Source organism: Zootoca vivipara, chromosome 7 (assembly GCF_963506605.1).
Source record: "Zootoca vivipara chromosome 7, rZooViv1.1, whole genome shotgun sequence".
NCBI lineage: Eukaryota > Metazoa > Chordata > Lepidosauria > Squamata > Lacertidae > Zootoca > Zootoca vivipara.
In genome coordinates, this window is record NC_083282.1 from 49,739,264 (window position 1) to 49,757,719 (window position 18,456).

General features: G+C 43.9%; 2 protein-coding genes across 3 annotated transcripts in view; one reads left to right on the forward strand and one right to left on the reverse strand.

Moving 5' to 3' along the window:
- Positions 1-14,857, reverse strand: part of SRPK1 (SRSF protein kinase 1) — a 36,745-nt gene extending 21,888 nt beyond the window's left edge. The window contains exons 1-2 of the mRNA XM_035121256.2: positions 14,526-14,857; positions 10,950-11,010 (exon numbers count right to left, since the gene is read on the reverse strand). Coding sequence (XP_034977147.2) covers positions 10,950-11,010; positions 14,526-14,841 — 377 coding nt within the window. The 5' untranslated portion in view covers positions 14,842-14,857. The remainder of the gene's footprint in view (positions 1-10,949; positions 11,011-14,525) is intronic.
- Positions 14,858-16,151: 1,294 nt separating this feature from the next.
- MAPK14 (mitogen-activated protein kinase 14) overlaps positions 16,152-18,456 on the forward strand; it is a 31,766-nt gene continuing 29,461 nt past the window's right edge. The window contains exon 1 of one of the 2 annotated variants that reach the window (XM_035121261.2): positions 16,152-16,783. In XM_035121261.2, the coding sequence (XP_034977152.1) occupies positions 16,668-16,783 (116 nt within the window). In that variant the 5' untranslated portion in view covers positions 16,152-16,667. The remainder of the gene's footprint in view (positions 16,784-18,456) is intronic. The other variant, XM_035121263.2, reaches the window with a different exon arrangement.

The window sequence follows — 18,456 nt, forward strand, 5'->3', positions numbered from 1 at the left end:
AGGCAGAGAGTAATAGCAGCAAGAATTCAGGCTTGTAACTAACTACTCACCTTGTAGCTATAAGCAAACAGGAATTGCATACTGGCAAGGGAGTGAGCTGGTAGGATGGATCTCTCCATCCCTCCTCTGCCCAGTCCACTTGGTTTCCATGCCAACCATAGAGGAAGGAAAGCACCTTCCTCCCTGATCAGTGTGAAAACCAAGCAGGATGGTGGAGGGATGGTTCATTTTACGTCTGCTTGATAGCAGGGTTCTTTGTTTTGTTTTGTTTTAGGAACTTTCATTTCCATGCTGGTTGTGGAGGGGCTTCCCTTCCTCCCCCGCCAGCAAGGAATGGAATAGTAAACATTTCAGCAGGCTATTTAGAGGCCAAATTTATCTGAAGGACCATCTATACCTCTATGAATCTGCCAAAGATCAGAGTCCAAGACCTTGCTCTCTGGCCTGTCAATGACAGCCACAAGGCGGACAGGTTCTAGAAACAGGGCATTCTCAGTGGTGGCCCCAACCTTTGGAATTCCTCCCAGGGAGATACAAATGGTCTCATCATTACTGGCTTTCAAAAATATTTTAATCAAAAATAATAGGCATTCAGAAGGCTTCAACAGTGTAGGATAGTCCTTAGGCTAAAAATAACTGCCAGTGGCTTACAGAAGACTTGCAGTGAAAACTGCTTGGTGATGGGTCCAGGATGAAGGGAAATTTTAGGATTCTGAATTATTTTCTATAGATAACCCCTCAGAATGGCTTCCATTTATTACAGGTACCCAAATGCATTCCAGCCCTATGAGTGACTCAGTGAGCTTCCATGCAGTGGGATGAACCCATCTTTATAGCTCCCTAAAAACAGGAATTTCAAGCTGCTGTATAGGGAGGGTAGCAGAAAAGAAAAACCTCATCTTTCAGCAGAAAGAAAAATAGTCATGCATATCTAGAAACATGTAACTACAACTTGTATGCTGTCAACTACGGTAGTAGTTGTCAGGCTTTAGACTGCTACAGTGATCCAAGACATATTATATTTGAAAAGCAAGGGAAACATATCTAGTCACTCCCTGGATTTTGTTTATTAAATACTGAGTTGCTCAGCTGATCATAAGGCATAAATCAATGCTCTGAAGGTCCCCAACCCTCTGGGGAAGATTTTTGTGTGTGCACAGGGTTGCCGGTGGTAGGGGGAATAGCCAAAAATTGCTTCCCTCTTCATCCTGTTCTTACTGATAGCTATGTGACACCATTATATACAACACATAACAGTTATTTAGCAAAGTAACAATTAAACCTTTTGTAAAGTAACTGGTTTCACAAAACAATTGTGAAATACAGCTATTGTGGGGTTTGGTGTAGGGATGTTCAAACAAAAATTAAAAAAAAATCAGCATACTTGCAAAGAGTGCTCATGTACACTTCTGGAACATTTTACACACATTCTAAACTGACTGTTCCCTCCTGTTCCCTCCACACACTCATGTCTTGAAGATTTATTCAAACTCCCTAAACCTTTCTTTGGCAGAAATTACAAGTTGTAAATATTCACAGTTAGCCCAATGCGAGCAAAGCACATACAGGAATAAGCACAAAGTCAAATGTTAAACAAGAGTTAAGACAATTGCAGACAATGATTTTAAAAAATCATAACACTACTCAATAAATCTCAAACCTAGAGAGGAAATGAATAAGGATGAAATCAATGTGATCCCTCTAGAAGCCACACCCATCACAGCAAATGTCTTCATTAATTACGTCACAACTATGGGAACGCTGAATTGTTAAGGTTTACTAGATACGGTTTTTAATGACAGAACGTTCTAGGGTATGCATCGACGAGGAATTGGATTTAGGTAAGCCTTAAAGCTAATTTTCCAGGCAAAAACGCTGTTTGAAATTCCCTGAATATTCTGCAATCACACATCTCTTCCACAAGCACAATCTTCCTGCAGCAAAGAAGTTACTAGAAAGCCTTCATAAAGCTTTTGAGAACTATCCTGATCCTTTATCTAAAGGAAGTCAGAATGCCTTATCACTGAGTTATGTTACAGAGAGCTCAATGTCTTTGCAATTAATTATTTCGAGCCCTTATACTTTCAAAATTAGAATGAACTATTATTTGTCAGGGAGTGAAAAAGACCACATAACACTGCAGAGATGTGATTGCCTTTCAAAGGCAATATTTCCTCTCTAATGTTTCTTGGAAAGTATGTGTACTTTTGCTATTAAATCTTTAAAAAAATGCTCAATACAATCCCCACAACTGCTCCTGCCCCGCCCTCCTAAAATGCACCCCAAACGGGCATGGGCAAGGATGGTAAAACATGCATAGGAGGTACAAAGACCTTATTTTAATACATCATTTGATTCTAAACAATGATTTCTTTGAGCAAATTGTTACTAAGAAGAGAAACCTGAAAGCATCTTCTGATTCATTTAAACGATTTAGAAGTCAGCTTGTAAGCAGGGACAAAAGGTTGATGCGAGAGTTCCAGAGGCTGCATTTCAATGAATGAGAAACAGACAGCTGTCAGAACTGCTACACTGCTAGAAACACATCAAATGCTAACAGAAGCCTTGAATGAATCCCTCTTAACATATCAGAACATTTGGCAGACATCCACCCCAACAAGCACCTTGGGCTTCTGAACATGTACTTGCTTTTACAACCTAACTTCATTGGATTTGTTCTTAAGCTAAGCATCTGGTAAGATTACATGCTAGGGGAGGGTGACAATTGAATCAGTGTCCTCAGGAAGATTTATGAGCTTAAACGGAATTCAGAGAAGTCCTCATTGAGGCAGTCAAACTCCCTTTTTTTCCATCTGGGTTTTTAAAAAAATGCTGTAAAAGGAAAGCTTACCTGCACGAAGCACGGACTCCCATTGATGAAGGTACCTCTGAAGTCGGGCCAACAGTTTTCGAAAGAGCCATCAAAAACTAAATGGCACCCTGGTGCAAGTAATAGGGGTACATAAATTGCAAGCAGAGGGCTGGTTCTTCCTGAACACAGCAAAGCTTTGTACAAAAGCAAGAGAGAAAAGGAATTTGCCTCCACCACCTAGCTGCAGATGCATAGCACTGCATTGCAGGTAAATGCCTTGCAGCATCACTGAAGAGAGTTGCTCTCAGCTACCGGTAATTTGCTTCCTGAAAAATTTAGCCATGCCCTGGAATGACCAAAAACTCATTCCGTTCTTTTGATGCTGACCAACTTCCAAAGTCTTTCCAGATATACTAACTATTGTAGCCTAACTGAAGTGAAGCTACGAGTTTCCTGTTCAATAATAAATTTCCTTCAGAACTTTGAAAGAGAACAGTATCACGGTATTGATTATATGAGCACAAGAGCTCAAAGTATTAGCTTCCCTGTGCCAGTAGGTGCCACTTATTTTTCTAGCTCTGCCCAAAACAATTCTATGGAAAAGATGGAAGACAATTTTCATAAAGGCATCCCAACCTAAACAAGACAAGCTTCTTCATCTCATATGTTCTTATTAAGAAATAAACAAGCTGGACAATTGAAGAGGCAGGTGCCAGTATCATTAGCCTTTCAGTTCATGCTGGCATTTCAGCGATTAACTGAACTGATGAGCTATGAAAACCAAACAGCAACGCATCTGTCTATGTAAAAAATTGGTATACAGCTGAAAAGTCAGAGAAAAAGTTACACGAAGCAAGACAAATGAAGATGCAGCTGAAATACAGTCTGAATAAGTGTGGTCAGCCTGCAAACACATTCAAGTTCTAGCTTGCACACCTTCTTCATGAAATCGGTACTAATTTGTGCTGTAACATTCCAGATATCACAAGGTACACTGCTATTGCCTCCTCCACCAACAGATCTACTCAGGAGCTCTTGCTTGCAAGTGAATCTGCCTCAAACAGATCGGCAAAGAAAGAAGTACTACAGTCGTACCTTAGTTTTTGAACAGCTTAGTTTTCAAACGTTTGGGATCCCAAATGCCGCAAACCTGGAAGTGACTGTTCCTGTTTGCGAACTATTTTTGGAACCCGAACGTCCAATGGGGCTTCTGATTGGCTGCAGGAGCTTCCTGCAGCCAATCAGAAGCAGCACTGAACATTTTGGAAGTTGAACGGATTCCATTCGACTTCCAAGGTACGACTATAGTTACTGTGAGAAAACAGACTGAAGTCTTTTACAGCTTGTGAATATGCTTGCAACTAAATGCTAAAACCAAACGGTTATTCTTAGGTAATTCCTTGGTTGCTCTGGTGGGCGTGGAATGCATGCAAGTAAAAAGTTATACAAGTACTTAACCAGGGAAAAGACTTCCTCCCATGAAAATCAGATGGTGCAAAGACTGGAATCCTATATGCATTTACACAGGATTAAACACCCATGTCCTGAATAATTTTTATTTTTTGAAAAATCAAATAACTCATTCCACTCACTAAAGAGGGTCTGGGGCTTGAGAGTCTCAATTGGCAATTCCCCCAACCCTAACCAATGTTACACAACAAGCCTTTTGAAACTAAAAGGATCTTTCAAACACAGTTTGTTATATGGCAAGAGGCTTGCTGTTCAAAATTAAAAAAATCTCCTGGGCATGCTTTTTGGATCCCAGACTTGATTGCATATGCAATTCATATAACCAACAGTCCTTAACTAAGGCTGCCTAGAACTCCGATTCTAGTTATTCATGCATAAGCCCCATTCAAATGTATGGGGTTCACTGGTGCAGAACTGGTAGCAGAATTGCCATACTGACTGTTTCATTTAATAATCTAGATAAAGTAGGCTTCTGATTATGTCTTCACAAGATATATATCATACAGTCGTACCTTGGTTCTCGAACAGAATGCGTTCTGGGAGTCCGTTCGACTCCCAGAACTGTTCGAAAACCAAGGCGCGGCTTCTGATTGGCTGCAGCAGCGCCGGATGTTCGGCTTCCGAAAATTGTTTGAAGACTGGAACGCTCACTTCCGGTTTTTTATCATTTGGCAACTGAAACATACGAGTTCCAAGGTGTTCGGCAACCAAGGTACGACTGTACTGTCTTACAGTATGCATGCTTAGTCCTTTACTGTAATCTACATTCCTCATATTTAAATATATGGAGAATGCAGTAAGGTTCATATTCTATGATGAAAAACCAGTTCTTGTTCTTAAAAGTTATAGTTCTTGTTCTTAAAAGTTATAATTAAGCAAAAACTCTTGCTTCCACTCCCACAGACCAGAGAATAGGTTTTCTATTTTCTTAAAGAAAAGAAAAAATGCCAATTAATCACTAGCTTTAGAACTATAAAACTGTATGACTTCTATCACTGAGAAACAACCATAGGGTAGTTCTATTCTATCTATTCTACTTATACCAGAGAACACATACCAGAGTAATTTGTTCATTTCATCCTTCAGGCATTCATTCTCAGGATGAATGCCACCAAACTGTGTTGGAACAATAATAATGCATAAAGAAATAAGGTGATGCACTCCCAACCTGTCTGTAACCATTAGCTGTTCTAGACAGAAATTCAGAGGAAACAGATTAAAACAATAAAAGGCCAATTAACATGTAGCTTCTCATAGCAAGGTAAAACAATGAACATTCAAGCATTTCATTAGATACCATGCTGATTTATGAGTGAAGGCAGCATGTTCTTCAAAGGTGGGGTGAGGTGAAAAAAGCACTTGTATTCATGAGCATTTAACTCCCACAAGTAGTAATTTGGGGTTTAAGGGCTCTCACCCTTGTCTCTCTGCCTATAGGAAGCAAGACGACAAAGGAAAAACAGTATTGCCGGAGAGTTTTGCCCTCACACTCCTACATATTTCCCCACACATTCAGTAGTGCCAGTGATGTCAGAAGAACAGAACACATAGCACAGAACACAGAGAAGACATATACAGATGGATCTGTGTATTAATGTTAAAACAATTCATGGTTGTGAAGAGCAAAAAAATTAGACCCAGCACACAGAATGGCTGCATTTACTTAAAGGGAAGCAGCATTAGTTTACAGAATTCTATAGCTATGGCTCAGAAGGAAATGCCATCTATATTGTTTTCACAGTTACACATGCAAAAAACGTATAATTCCATGGAGGTCCCTGAGGGCCACATACTCCCCATACCCACCCGGGAAGCAATTTCCACAAATAATTGGTTCATAAAATCAGCAATGAAAGAAGAATGAGGAATAACAATGCAAAGAAACAGATTATTAGGCACTTTTTCCTCTACAAACAGGAGGGCAAGTGAATATCTCCCTTACTACCTACAGCCTTAGCATTTCCTCAGTGCTCTCCATCATAATGAAATCAAAGCCTAGCTGGGGTGTAGAGAAGTGTGAGATAGACTTGTTACCAGCTGCTACTGTTCTGCAGTCCTTCTCCCCATTTCCTCAAAGCCCTGAAGTACAGGGATTTGGGGAACCTTGTGACCCTGCAAAGAAGGGTCTGTCATTCTCTCATTTTTTTAATTGTAAGAGGGGGAATGCTGCATCTCCATACTAACAAAAATGCACAGAGGTAGCAGCAAGAACAACTGCTTGCTTTCCAAGGTTCTGGGAGGGAAAGGAACCTTCATTGTTGCATTCTAGCTAATGCAGGCAACTAATGCTCACAACCAATAGGACCTGTACTGATGACATACTGACCAGGCCTGTGGGTTATAAATGCATTAAATATACTGTATTTTAAAAGGTGCAGACAGTATGTAAAACCACCACCTTGGAGGACATTGAAAATCAGCAAGCTCCCACTCAGAGTACACTTGTCAAGAAGCTTCACCTGGTCCCGACTGACAAGTGTATGGTGGAGGACATGTTTTCAAACATTCATAGCATACTTGTGTGTGTGAAGAGGCCCGCAGGGTACACACACACAACAAAACAGTAGTTCTACATATAAGCACCAATGTTATCAGAAGGAAACCCATGGCCAGAAAGCAGCACATATTTTGCAGTGATCACAGGTTATAATCACAGAAAACACTCTATATGTATTGCCATTTATCACCTCCATATTTGACCTCTGGCTTGACTTGAATGCTCTCTTTCTTGCCTTTAAAGTGTATTGGCTTTTAGCAGAGATCTGATATTTGACTGTCAAATACCACATGCATTGCTGCAGATTGCTGGTAACCATTTGCCTGGTTATGAGCAAGGCTTACCTCTATGCAGGGAAGCCTGATAAAAACTACTGCTTTTAGAAGACAGATGACTAACATTAGTATGTGCAGGAAGGTGGGTTAGAAACATTTTTGTGATCTTTTGCACAATTATATGCAAGTCAACATTGTATATTTAAATGTTTCTTAAACTTAAAATATATTTTGATAAATCAGATAGCTTTATATACATAAAAACATAGCTGTTGCTCAAAATTATTCCAAAAAAGAAGGCACTATTTAAAGCCCATTCTTTTAAATTTATGTTTGCTATCCATCAAGTTCAGGGGCAAAATCACACAAACAGCAGCTTTGAGCGGAGAAATCCACCTAGGGCTCAAAGACCCATTTCTTCTGCCAACCAACTCAAGTGTATGGATGGGCATCAACTGGGAGTGGGGAAGAATGAAAAAGGATGGCATGGGAAACATACACAGATCCTGTTATACTTGAAGATTCAAGACATGTTAAGTGCAGAAACAGCGATAAACAACTTTATGTCCAGTCCTTGATTTTTTGACAGGAATGGAACATTTTTTTTATTGTTCTTTTCTGTTGTTGTTTAGTCGTTTAGTCGTGTCCGACTCTTCGTGACCCCATGGACCATAGCACGCCATGGACCATAGCACTTGTTCTTTTCTACAAGCAATTAAAAAACCAGAACTCTCCCAGAGCACTAGCATTAAAGGGGAAGCTACCGGTACCTTGGCTGAACATGTTATAAAAACCACTCTACTTAAGCCACTATATGAATTTGTAAATAATGGTTTTGGGTTGTATAATTAGGTTAACTGTTGGCCAATTCTTTTAATTTTTATTAGAATGTTTCAAAAGTGCATGACAGCTTTGAATACATAGAAGAAAGAGCTTGAGAAATTTGGGATTCAATTTCCGAATATTACTAGCTTGCCACAACTTTGCAGTAAACCTCCATGCAATGGGTTATCACTATGGATTCAATCTAAATAGTCAGAGTAAAATTTTTGAGACAAGAGACTACCCTGAAAATAATGCTACAACTGTTAAACTTTGCAATCACAGCATTATTTCAGACAAAAAAAAATTCCTTGACTGTTCAGAAGTGACAGAAATGCTACATGGACAAAAATTAGTGAAGCGAACAATGGATGAAAAGAGGCATAGGGTAGGTGAATACATGAAGCCACTTGACACCAAGTCAGAATATTGGTGCACTAAGCCTAGCTCTATCTGGTTTTCCAATTGCTCAGAGGCAAATATTTCCCCCAACTATTGCTACCTGAGTTAATTTAACTGCAGATTCCAGCAACTGAACCTAGGATCATCTACAAAGCAGTACTTCATTACGGTATTGCTTTTCTCCAACTAGAAATGCCAGATTTGGGAACTTTTTGTGCACTGCATGAAAACTGGTGAAATATGAATAAATATGAATAATGAAGGGCAAGGACATGACAAATCAGGGGCAAACCAGTCAGATGGGTGGGGTACAAATAAAGAACAAGAACAAGAAGAAGAAGAACGGTAGTAATAACCATTTGAAAATGCAGACAAAGGGGTTCAATTCAGGCCTATTTCAAAGTCAATAGGAAATAAAATAGTTATTAGAGCATTTAATGGCATATGATGGCATCTACACATGTAAGCTTCCAGTGACTGTGCAGTACAATCCTTTGAAATTTTACTCAGAAGTCTCACTTAAATGGGGCTTACTTGAGTCTTGTAAATAATCCTTCTCCTCCACCTCAAGTTACTAGCTTGCAAAAACCTTTACTTGCCAGCTGCAGGCTACCAGAGGAGGGAGCTTCCCTCTTCTAGCAGCTAGCTTGGTTTCTTTGTTGCATGTAGGTAAAGGGACCCCTGACCATTAGGTCCAGTCATGACCAACTCTGGGGTTGCGGCGCTCATCTTGCGTTATTGGCCGAGGGAGCCGGCATACAGCTTCCAGGTCATGTGGCCAGCATGACAAAGCCGCTTCTGGCGAACCAGAGCAGCACACAGAAACGCCGTTTACCTTCCCGCTGTAGCGGTTCCTATTTATCTACTTGCATTTTGACGTGCTTTCGAACTGCTAGGTTGGCAGGAGCTGGGACCAAGCAACGGGAGCTCACCCCGTCACAGGGATTCGAACCACCAACCTTCTGATCGGCAAGCCCTGGGCCAGGCATCCCCAAACTGCGGCCCTCCAGATGTTTTCGCCTACAACTCCCATGATCCCTAGCTAACAGGACCAGTGGTCAGGGAAGATGGGAATTGTAGTCCAAAACATCTGGAGGGCCAAAGTTTGGGGATGCCTGCCCTAGGCTCTATGGTTTAACCCACAGAGAGGGGATTTAATACCTCACTCCTCATCGGCCACTCCTCTCGCTTTCCCACATGTAACTCCTGCTTGCATTTGGGTAGTTGGCTAGTGCTTAAACAAGGGATTACTTTCCTTAATATTCCAGGCTTAAAGAACTTTCAGAGAGCACTATCAACTCTGATAATTACTCTCACTAAATAATGCACATTCTCTGGCTCCATTTTCTTAATCTGAAACCACTTGCCGCTTAACACACACAGAACACAATCTTATCCACACTTAACTGATTTCAGTGGGACTTCTCAGTAAAATTTCAGAGAACTGGCCTATCAATTTAGTCCACCAAAGTCAGTCTACAGCAGCTACATAGAGTATGGTATGGTCAAATCTCTTTTCGAGTTATAGTAACAAGGTGAAAAAGACAAGACTTCCCTCTTCTATGTGATATCTGAAATGTTTAAAGTAAGTTCCACCCTTCAGTTTGAGTGGGATTATTAAATACTCTTATAATAGTATTAAACTACCCAGAGAACATATGTCTACAGTATTACATTTTAGTTTGCTGCATTTACGGGCAATCTTAGATGTTCAGGAGTTAAGTGCACAATTTTAGACATGTTTCAAGCTTCTTGGATCTACAAGGCCAGAACAGCTTATTATGACTATGCAAATAACACTTGAAATCCAGGGCTAGCCAGAACAGCTTGCTATACAATATAAATGTAAATCTTAAACATTATATACATCACTATAGCATTATTCTTCACTACTACATCTATGTGAATAATTCAGTGATGCATATTTGATTTGTGCAATGTATCCTATATTAAGGTCACAATTCAAATTCTGCTTGCACCAGGCTGGGGGGCTTGATTAAGCAGAGATCTTGCTTCCCCCAGCCCTCCCAGCCTCTGCCTGCAGAGTGACATCGGCATCTCTCTGCCAGTGTGGTTTCCCATTTTGCCTGCTGAACTTGTGGGCAGAATTGCTGCTGGTGGGGAGGGGGATTTTCTGGGATGGCAGACATTCAAGACAGAGGGCTGAGCAAGCCTTACAGCTGTCATGTGACAGCAGCAGGCCTGACTGCCAGCCAGTATGTGCTGCAAGGCTGCAGATGCTGCAGTGGCCCTGTTGGACAGCGCCCAAGGCTTGGATTTCACCCTACTACAGTTTAAAATGTATATAAATAAGTAATAGATTTGATCCATTAAGTTTATCTACTATTTTAGATTAAAATGGTATCATTGGAAAAGGAGACGAGAATATTACCAGCAAGCTGATAGGCACCCAGAGACAAATTTAACGGTGCCCACTTAAAATATGCACAAGATGCAGAAGAGGGCATATCACTCATGTGAGTTTATGCACGTTTAACACTGAGGCTACCCTCAGGATGTAAAGAGTCACTTAGAATTGGAAAATCTGGAAGATTTCTCATTACCATGCAACCATGGCTACCAGGCTGGCTTCTGCACATCATTTCAGGAAATTTTTGTCACTTTCCACGACACCATTCCACTCTGTTTAAGGCAATAGGATCACACTTACTTTCTCTGGGCTTTTTCCTTCTTGGCTTTAGTCCGCTTCTTCCGGGCTTGCAATGCTAGAACTAGGAAGAAATAGAGGGAAGAAGAAAGGGTGGGGCAAGAGTCAGTAAGCTTTTGTTCAGGGTGAAAAAGGAGGGCACATTATTCCCATCATCAAACCTATCCGGGGTTTATTTTGTTCTAAGATTAACCCCCTCTTCCCTAGAAGGAGCATTAATCCAAGAACCAGATTAGTGAGACACGTGCTCATTAGTGAGACACGTGCTCATTAGTGAGACACATTAGTGAGACACGTGCTCATAATAGACTCATTGTACCCATACAATGGAAGCGAAAGGAAAGTCCGATGCTGTAAAGAAAAATATTGCATAGGAACCTGGAATGTAAGAACCATGGATGGAGGTAAGCTGGATGTGGTCAAAAATGAGATGACAAGAATAAATATCGACATCCTGGGCATCAGTGAACTAAAATGGAAGGGAATGGGCGAATTCAGTTCGGGTGACTATCATATCTACTACTGTGGGCAAGAATCCTGTAGAAGAAATGGAGTGGCCCTCATAGTCAACAAAAGAGTGGCAAAAGCTGTATTGGGATGCAATCTCAAAAATGACAGAATGATCTCGATACGAATCCAAGGCAGACCTTTTAACATCACAGTAATCCAAGTTTATGCACCAACTACCGGTGCTGAAGAAAGTGAAATTGACCAATTCTATGAAGACCTACAACACCTTCTAGAAATGACACCAAAGAAGGATGTTCTTCTCATTACAGGGGATTGGAATGCTAAAGTAGGGAATCAAGAGATAAAAGGAATAACTGGCAAGTTTGGCCTTGGAGTTCAAAATGAAGCAGGGCAAAGGCTAATAGAGTTCTGTCAAGAGAACAAGCTGGTCATCACAAACACTCTCTTCCAACAACACAAGAGACGACTCTACACATGGATATCACCAAATGGGCAGCATCGAAATCAGATTGATTATATTCTCTGCAGCCAAAGATGGAGAAGCTCTATACAGTCAGCAAAAACAAGACCTGGAGCTGACTGTAACACAGATCATCAGCTTCTTATAGCAAAATTCCAGCTTAAACTGAAGAAAGTAGGAAAAACCACTGGGCCAGTAAGATATAATCTGAATCAAATCCCTTATGAATACACAGTGGAAGTGAGGAACAGGTTTAAGGATTTAGATTTGGTGGACAGAGTGCCTGAAGAACTATGGATGGAGGCTCGTAACATTATACAGGAGGCAGCAACGAAAACCATCCCAAGGAAAAGGAAATGCAAGAAAGCAAAATGGCTGTCCAACGAGGCCTTACAAATAGCGGAGGAGAGGAGGCAAGCAAAATGCAAGGGAGATAGGGAAAGATACAGGAAACTGAATGCAGATTTCCAAAAAGCAGCAAGGAGAGACAAGAGGGTCTTCTTAAATGATCAATGCAAAGAAATAGAGGAAAACAATAGAATGGGGAAAACCAGAGATCTGTTCAAGAAAATTGGAGATATGAAAGGAACATTTCGTACAAAGATTACCATAATCAAGGACAAAAGTGGTAAGGACCTAACAGAAGCAGAAGACATCAAGAAGAGGTGGCAAGAATACACAGAGGAATTATACCAGAAAGATATGGAGGTCTCGTACACCCCAGGTAGTGTGTTTGCTGACCTTGAGCCAGACATCTTGGAGACTGAAGTCAAATGGGCCTTAGAAAGCACTGCTAATAACAAGGCCAGTGGAAGTGATGATATTCCAGCTGAACTATTTAAAATTTTAAAAGATGATGCTGTTAAGGTGCTACACCCAATATGCCAGCAAGTTTGGAAAACTCAGCAATGGCCAGAGGATTGGAGAAGATCAGTCTACATCCCAATTCCAAAGAAGGGCAGTGCCAAAGAATGCTCCAACTACCGCACAATTGCGCTCATTTCACACGCTAGCAAGGTTATGCTCAAAATTCTACAAGGCAGGCTTGGGCAGTATGTGGACCGAGAACTCCCAGAAGTGCAAGCTGGATTTCGAAAGGGCAGAGGAACCAGAGACCAAATAGCAAACATGCGCTGGATTATGGAGAAAGCTAGAGAGTTCCAGAAAAACGTCTACTTCTGCTTCATTGACTATGCAAAAGCCTTTGACTGTGTCGACCACAGCAAACTATGGCAAGTTCTTAAAGAAATGGGAGTGCCTGATCACCTCATCTGTCTCCTGAGAAATCTCTATGTGGGACAAGAAGCTACAGTTAGAACTGGATATGGAACAACTGAGTGGTTCAAAATTGGGAAAGGAGTACGACAAGGTTGTATATTGTCTCCCTGCTTATTTAACCTATATGCAGAATTCATCATGCGAAAGGCTGGACTAGATGAATCCCAAGCCGGAATTAAGATTGCCGGAAGAAATATCAACAACCTCAGATATGCAGATGACACAACCTTGATGGCAGAAAGCGAGGAGGAATTAAAGAACCTTTTAATGAGGGTGAAAGAGGAGAGCGCAAAATATGGTCTGAAGCTCAACATCAAAAAAACCAAGATCATGGCCACCGGTCCCATCACCTCCTGGCAAATAGAAGGGGAAGAAATGGAGGCAGTGAGAGATTTTACTTTCTTGGGCTCCTTGATCACTGCAGATGGTGACAGCAGTCACGAAATTAAAAGACGCCTGCTTCTTGGGAGAAAAGCAATGACAAACCTAGACAGCATCTTAAAAAGCAGAGACATCACCTTGCCTACAAAGGTCCGTATAGTTAAAGCTATGGTTTTCCCAGTAGTGATGTATGGAAGTGAGAGCTGGACCATAAAGAAGGCTGATCGCCAAAGAATTGATGCTTTTGAATTGTGGTGCTGGAGGAGACTCTTGAGAGTCCCATGGACTGCAAGAAGATCAAACCTATCCATTCTTAAGGAAATCAGCCCTGAGTGCTCCCTGGAAGGACAGATCGTGAAGCTGAGGCTCCAATACTTTGGCCACCTCATGAGAAGAGAAGAATCCTTGGAAAAGACCCTGATGTTGGGAAAGATTGAGGGCACTAGGAGAAGGGGACGACAGAGGACAAGATGGTTGGACAGTGTTCTCAAAGCTACGAACATGAGTTTGACCAAACTGCGGGAGGCAGTGCAAGACAGGAGTACCTGGCGTGCTATGGTCCATGGGGTCACGAAGAGTCGGACACGACTAAACGACTAAACAACAACAACAACACTGTATATAAAAAAACCAACACGTTACTGGAGGAGACAGGCGATTATGTCACCTTTTTTTATAAAAAAAATCTCATACTGGGTAGCGGGGTGGAGGCCGAGGAAGGGAAGCCCAAGAGCCGGACATTGGCCAGGATACCCGAAGACCGGCAGTTAGGATCCGTGAGAAGAACTCTGCGAATAACAGCGGGACCTGACAAAAGGAAACCGACGCCCGATCTCGTGTGAATTGGGGCAACAATCAGGAACGCGGAGGAAGCGAGCCGCCAAGACCCAGAAAGCAGTAGCGTGACTAGAAGAGCCGAGGGGCCGAAGGCGGCGGGCGAGGGCGAGGAGGGGCGGCGGGGGGGCTGTGGCGGGGCCAAGCGCACTCACCTTTCCGCTCCATGGCGGCTAGAGACAGCAGCCCCCGCGACCCCCCGCGCGTGCGCTCCGAGGATATTTCCTGCGCCTGCGCTGGCAGCGGGCGAGCCGGTCGGCGCGTGCGTACGACTGGTATCTTCGCGCGCCGTTGCGCGCGCCACCAGATCTCCTCGCAGCCGCTGCTGTCACTTCCTTCCGAGCTGGGGCTCCCGAGGAAGGCCACTCCCCCTGGCTCTTCCAAACGCGTGCGGCACCGCCCCCTGCTCTGCGTGACAGGCAGGAGCCGGAGCCGCGCGTCAGGCCCCTCGCCCGCCTCCCCTAGTCCCATGGGGAGCGGTGTCCCAGCCCACCGCTGGCTTCCCCGGGGCTTCGCCGGATTTAACTAGGGCCAGTGAGGTGGGGGCGGCGTAAAAAGTGGCGTGGCGCATATACAAGTAGCTGCGTGCTGTCGCCGGAGATGGGATTGTGACGTGCCCGCCACGCGTTCTGGGTCCGGGCGAGTTTTCCAGCTTCACGCGTAGCCGGCTGAGAGGGAGGGATGTGTTCTGCTATGGATCCCTTGCGCCACCAGGTGGCGCGATGACTCGCAGTAACTAAAGTTAACGTTCGAATTCTCGAATTAAACTTTTTTTTTCAATTTACATGACTTTGTACGAATGCGTGGCTTACTCAGTGGGCACTTTTATAAGTTATTTTAATGTATGCAGCTTATTAAAAATGAATTTAGTGTACGTATGTTGTCCTCAACAATGGTTAGAAGCCAACATTTGGGTGCTACCAGTTCTATTTGCAAGAAACAGGAAAGGTGCTGCGTACGTGCAACAAGCAACGTTGCATCTGGATGGTGAATGAAAGCAGCCTAGCTTGTCATTGCAGATAGTGACAAATAGCTTTCTGATTGGAAAGGTTGGACAGTCCTGCAAAGTGAACCTATTGTAAGCCAAAAATGGCGTTTCTGAGTTTATGCCAATAAAACTCAGAAACGTGAGGCTTAACAACAGACCTAGCAGGATCAGCAGTCACAGCTAATTTATCTGGCTTGTTAGGGGAAGGGGGGGGCGTGTAGAAACAGTACGAAGGTAAAATTTACGTCCATTGCTGCACGCAGTTTTGCCTCAGGCTTTGCCCACCGCGAATATGGCCCCCAGAAGTTGGTCCAAGAATCATGCAGCCCATGAGCTGGAAAACGGCCCCTCACCCCGCATTAACCAATAACAAGGAAGACTGTGTTGTTAGCTACCACAATTTACTAGCCGAGGACTGCAACTCAAATGGTTTCTATGAAAAGAATTGCATTCCAATGATTATTTGTTAACAAACGTTATTATCACAACTGCAAGCACAAAACAGCTAATGCGCTTCTTCCGCAGGGGCACAGAAAGAACGGGAGGAGGAAGTCACAAGGTGGCAGGTGTGAGCCTTCTCGAGATGGCACCTGTTCAGGTTCCGGCCGCCTTAAGAAGCAGCACCTGGAAGCCTTAAACCCTGGCCGGCATCACGCTCCACACTTCCTCTTCCTCCTCCTCCTTCCTTCTCGCCTCCTTCCAGATCTCGCGAGACGCTCCTCACTTTCTGGTTGCGCTCATCATAGGGCGCTGGAGCTGGGTTCCATATTGGGGCATCGCCTCAAAGCTCTTCCCGCGCCGTGGGTCTCGCGAGACCTCTGCAATCGGGGACTTAGGAAGAGGTCGGGAGAAGTCAGGCGGCGGCAGCAGCAGTAGCAGCTCCTCCTCCTCCTCCTCCTCCTCGCTGCTGCTTTGCTTTGCCCCCCCCCCCACCGCTCCGCTCAGTGCAAGCTCTGCTCTCCTCAGGGGGACCCCTCGCGCCCACCTGTTAGGCTCCCTGACTTGGGGCTGTGCAGGAGGCCTCGGGGTTGCTTTTGCCCCGCGACCCGGCAGACGGCGGGAGGCAGAAAAGCCCCGCTTGGCCTGGCCTTCCCCTCCGGCCGCGGGGCGGGGTTGGGGTGTCGGCGGCGGCACGAGGCACCCGGGCCGGCCGTGGCCAGTTGTTGAGGCGGCCGCTGGGCGCGAGCGACCTCTTTACCCTCGGTGCAGGAAACCCCCTTTCTCCGAAGAGGGAGGAGCCAACGGTTCTGCTCGAGGGTCTCCACCCCCCCCTCCCGGCCGCGCTGGGTGGGGCGGGCTCGGGGTCGAGATGACCCAAGAGCGGCCCAAGTTCTACCGGCAGGAGCTGAACAAGACGGTCTGGGAAGTGCCTGAGCGTTACCAGAACCTCTCTCCGGTGGGCTCCGGAGCTTACGGCTCCGTCTGGTAAGTCGCTGCCGCTCTCCCGGGGAGGAGGAGGAGGCTTGGGCAAACTTCGCTACCCGCACGCTCTCTTATTCCCCCCCCCCACGGCCCCGCAGCCCTTCGTGCGTACGGGACAGCAGCCGCCACCAAGGCCTGTCATTTTTAATGGGATGATTTATTAGCTGGGAGATCCTGAAAGCGGCCTTAGAAGGCGGTGGATCTCGCATATGTCCACACCCAATCCTCCTTGCAAAAGGAAGTCTGTTAGATCCTGTGATTCCGAGGGACCGGCTCTAGATTGCAAATACTCAAAGAAAAAAGAAAGAAAAAGCGTTCCCTGTTTGGTTCTCTTGCACTGTAATGCTGGGACAGTGCAAGTTAGCAGCAGAAGTAGTAGAGGCGTTTGATGTACTTGTCGCTCCGTCTGCTGCAATGCCCTGATCTCAGTCACTTCTTCCCGTAACCGCTATGAACTCATTCCCTACTTATTTGGGAACGCACAACCCGTGAAGTACACAGTTGAGCAATGCCTCGAGAAACAATCAAGATGTGCACCAAACAGTTGCTTTCATCAACTTCTCCAGTTTTCAGCAGGCATTATGTTAAGCATCTTGTGCATGACCCTGTATTTTGCTTCGTGGTGCCAAGATTATTTGCTTTGGTAGGAAATGACTTGATTATTTTAGTTTCATTTGGCTTGGAAACTGCTGGGTGTTTAATGAGGTTTGTTTTTTTTAGCAGAATCTTGAAAACAAACATAAAGCAATATTCTTGACACTGCACAATTAAAGAACATGTAATTAGTCTTATTATATTTTGCACTTTTATTCCAGCACTCGTTGAAGAAGCTAATGGTTATGTACATAGTTTCTTCCCCCATCCTTCTTTATTCTCACAAGTCTGTGAGGTAGGATAGGCTGGTCTCTCAATAAACACCATGAACCTGGATCTCCCCCAGTTTCTTACTGGGAATGAGAGTTTACTTGCAACTAGGGAAGATGTGACCCGAAGAGGTTGAGTGCATAGCTGCTGAAGGAAAAACAGCTGACGAGGGGTAGCAGAGATTGGCAGGAGAGGAATTTGTGATTCACCTCCTGATGTCATAGGCACTATCCATAGATGTTTGACTTCACTACCACATTCCTCACAGCAAAATATGTATTACAGTTAGACTTCCTGGAGAAAGCATAGAAACTTATTCAAGAATCCAACAGTAAATGGATGTTGTCGTGGCTACAGAACCCCTAGGCCTCTTGGGTTTGCCAATCAGAAGGTCAGCGGTTCAAATCTGTGCAAGGGGGTGAGCTCCCATTGCTCTGTTCCAGCTTCTGCCAACTCAGCAGTTCGAAAATATACCAGTTCAAGTAGATAAATAGGTACCACTGCACCGGGAAGGTAAACGGTGTTTCTGTGTGCTCTGGAATTTGTCACAGTGTCCCGTTGCACCAGAAGCGGTTTAGTCATGCTGGCTAAGAGATGCAAGTATTTTTGTATATAAAGCGACATAACCACTGCAAGTTCAATATACCGGTAGTCATAACTTCTTTGGTAACAAATACTTTTATTGTACTCATGAGACCACGGTACCAGCCTGTGAAAGTTTTGCTAGAGTTACATGTATATATTTACCTTAATTACATGGCACAGTAAACTGTAGTGAATGGTTTGCACTGGTACAGTGAAAGTACCAGTTT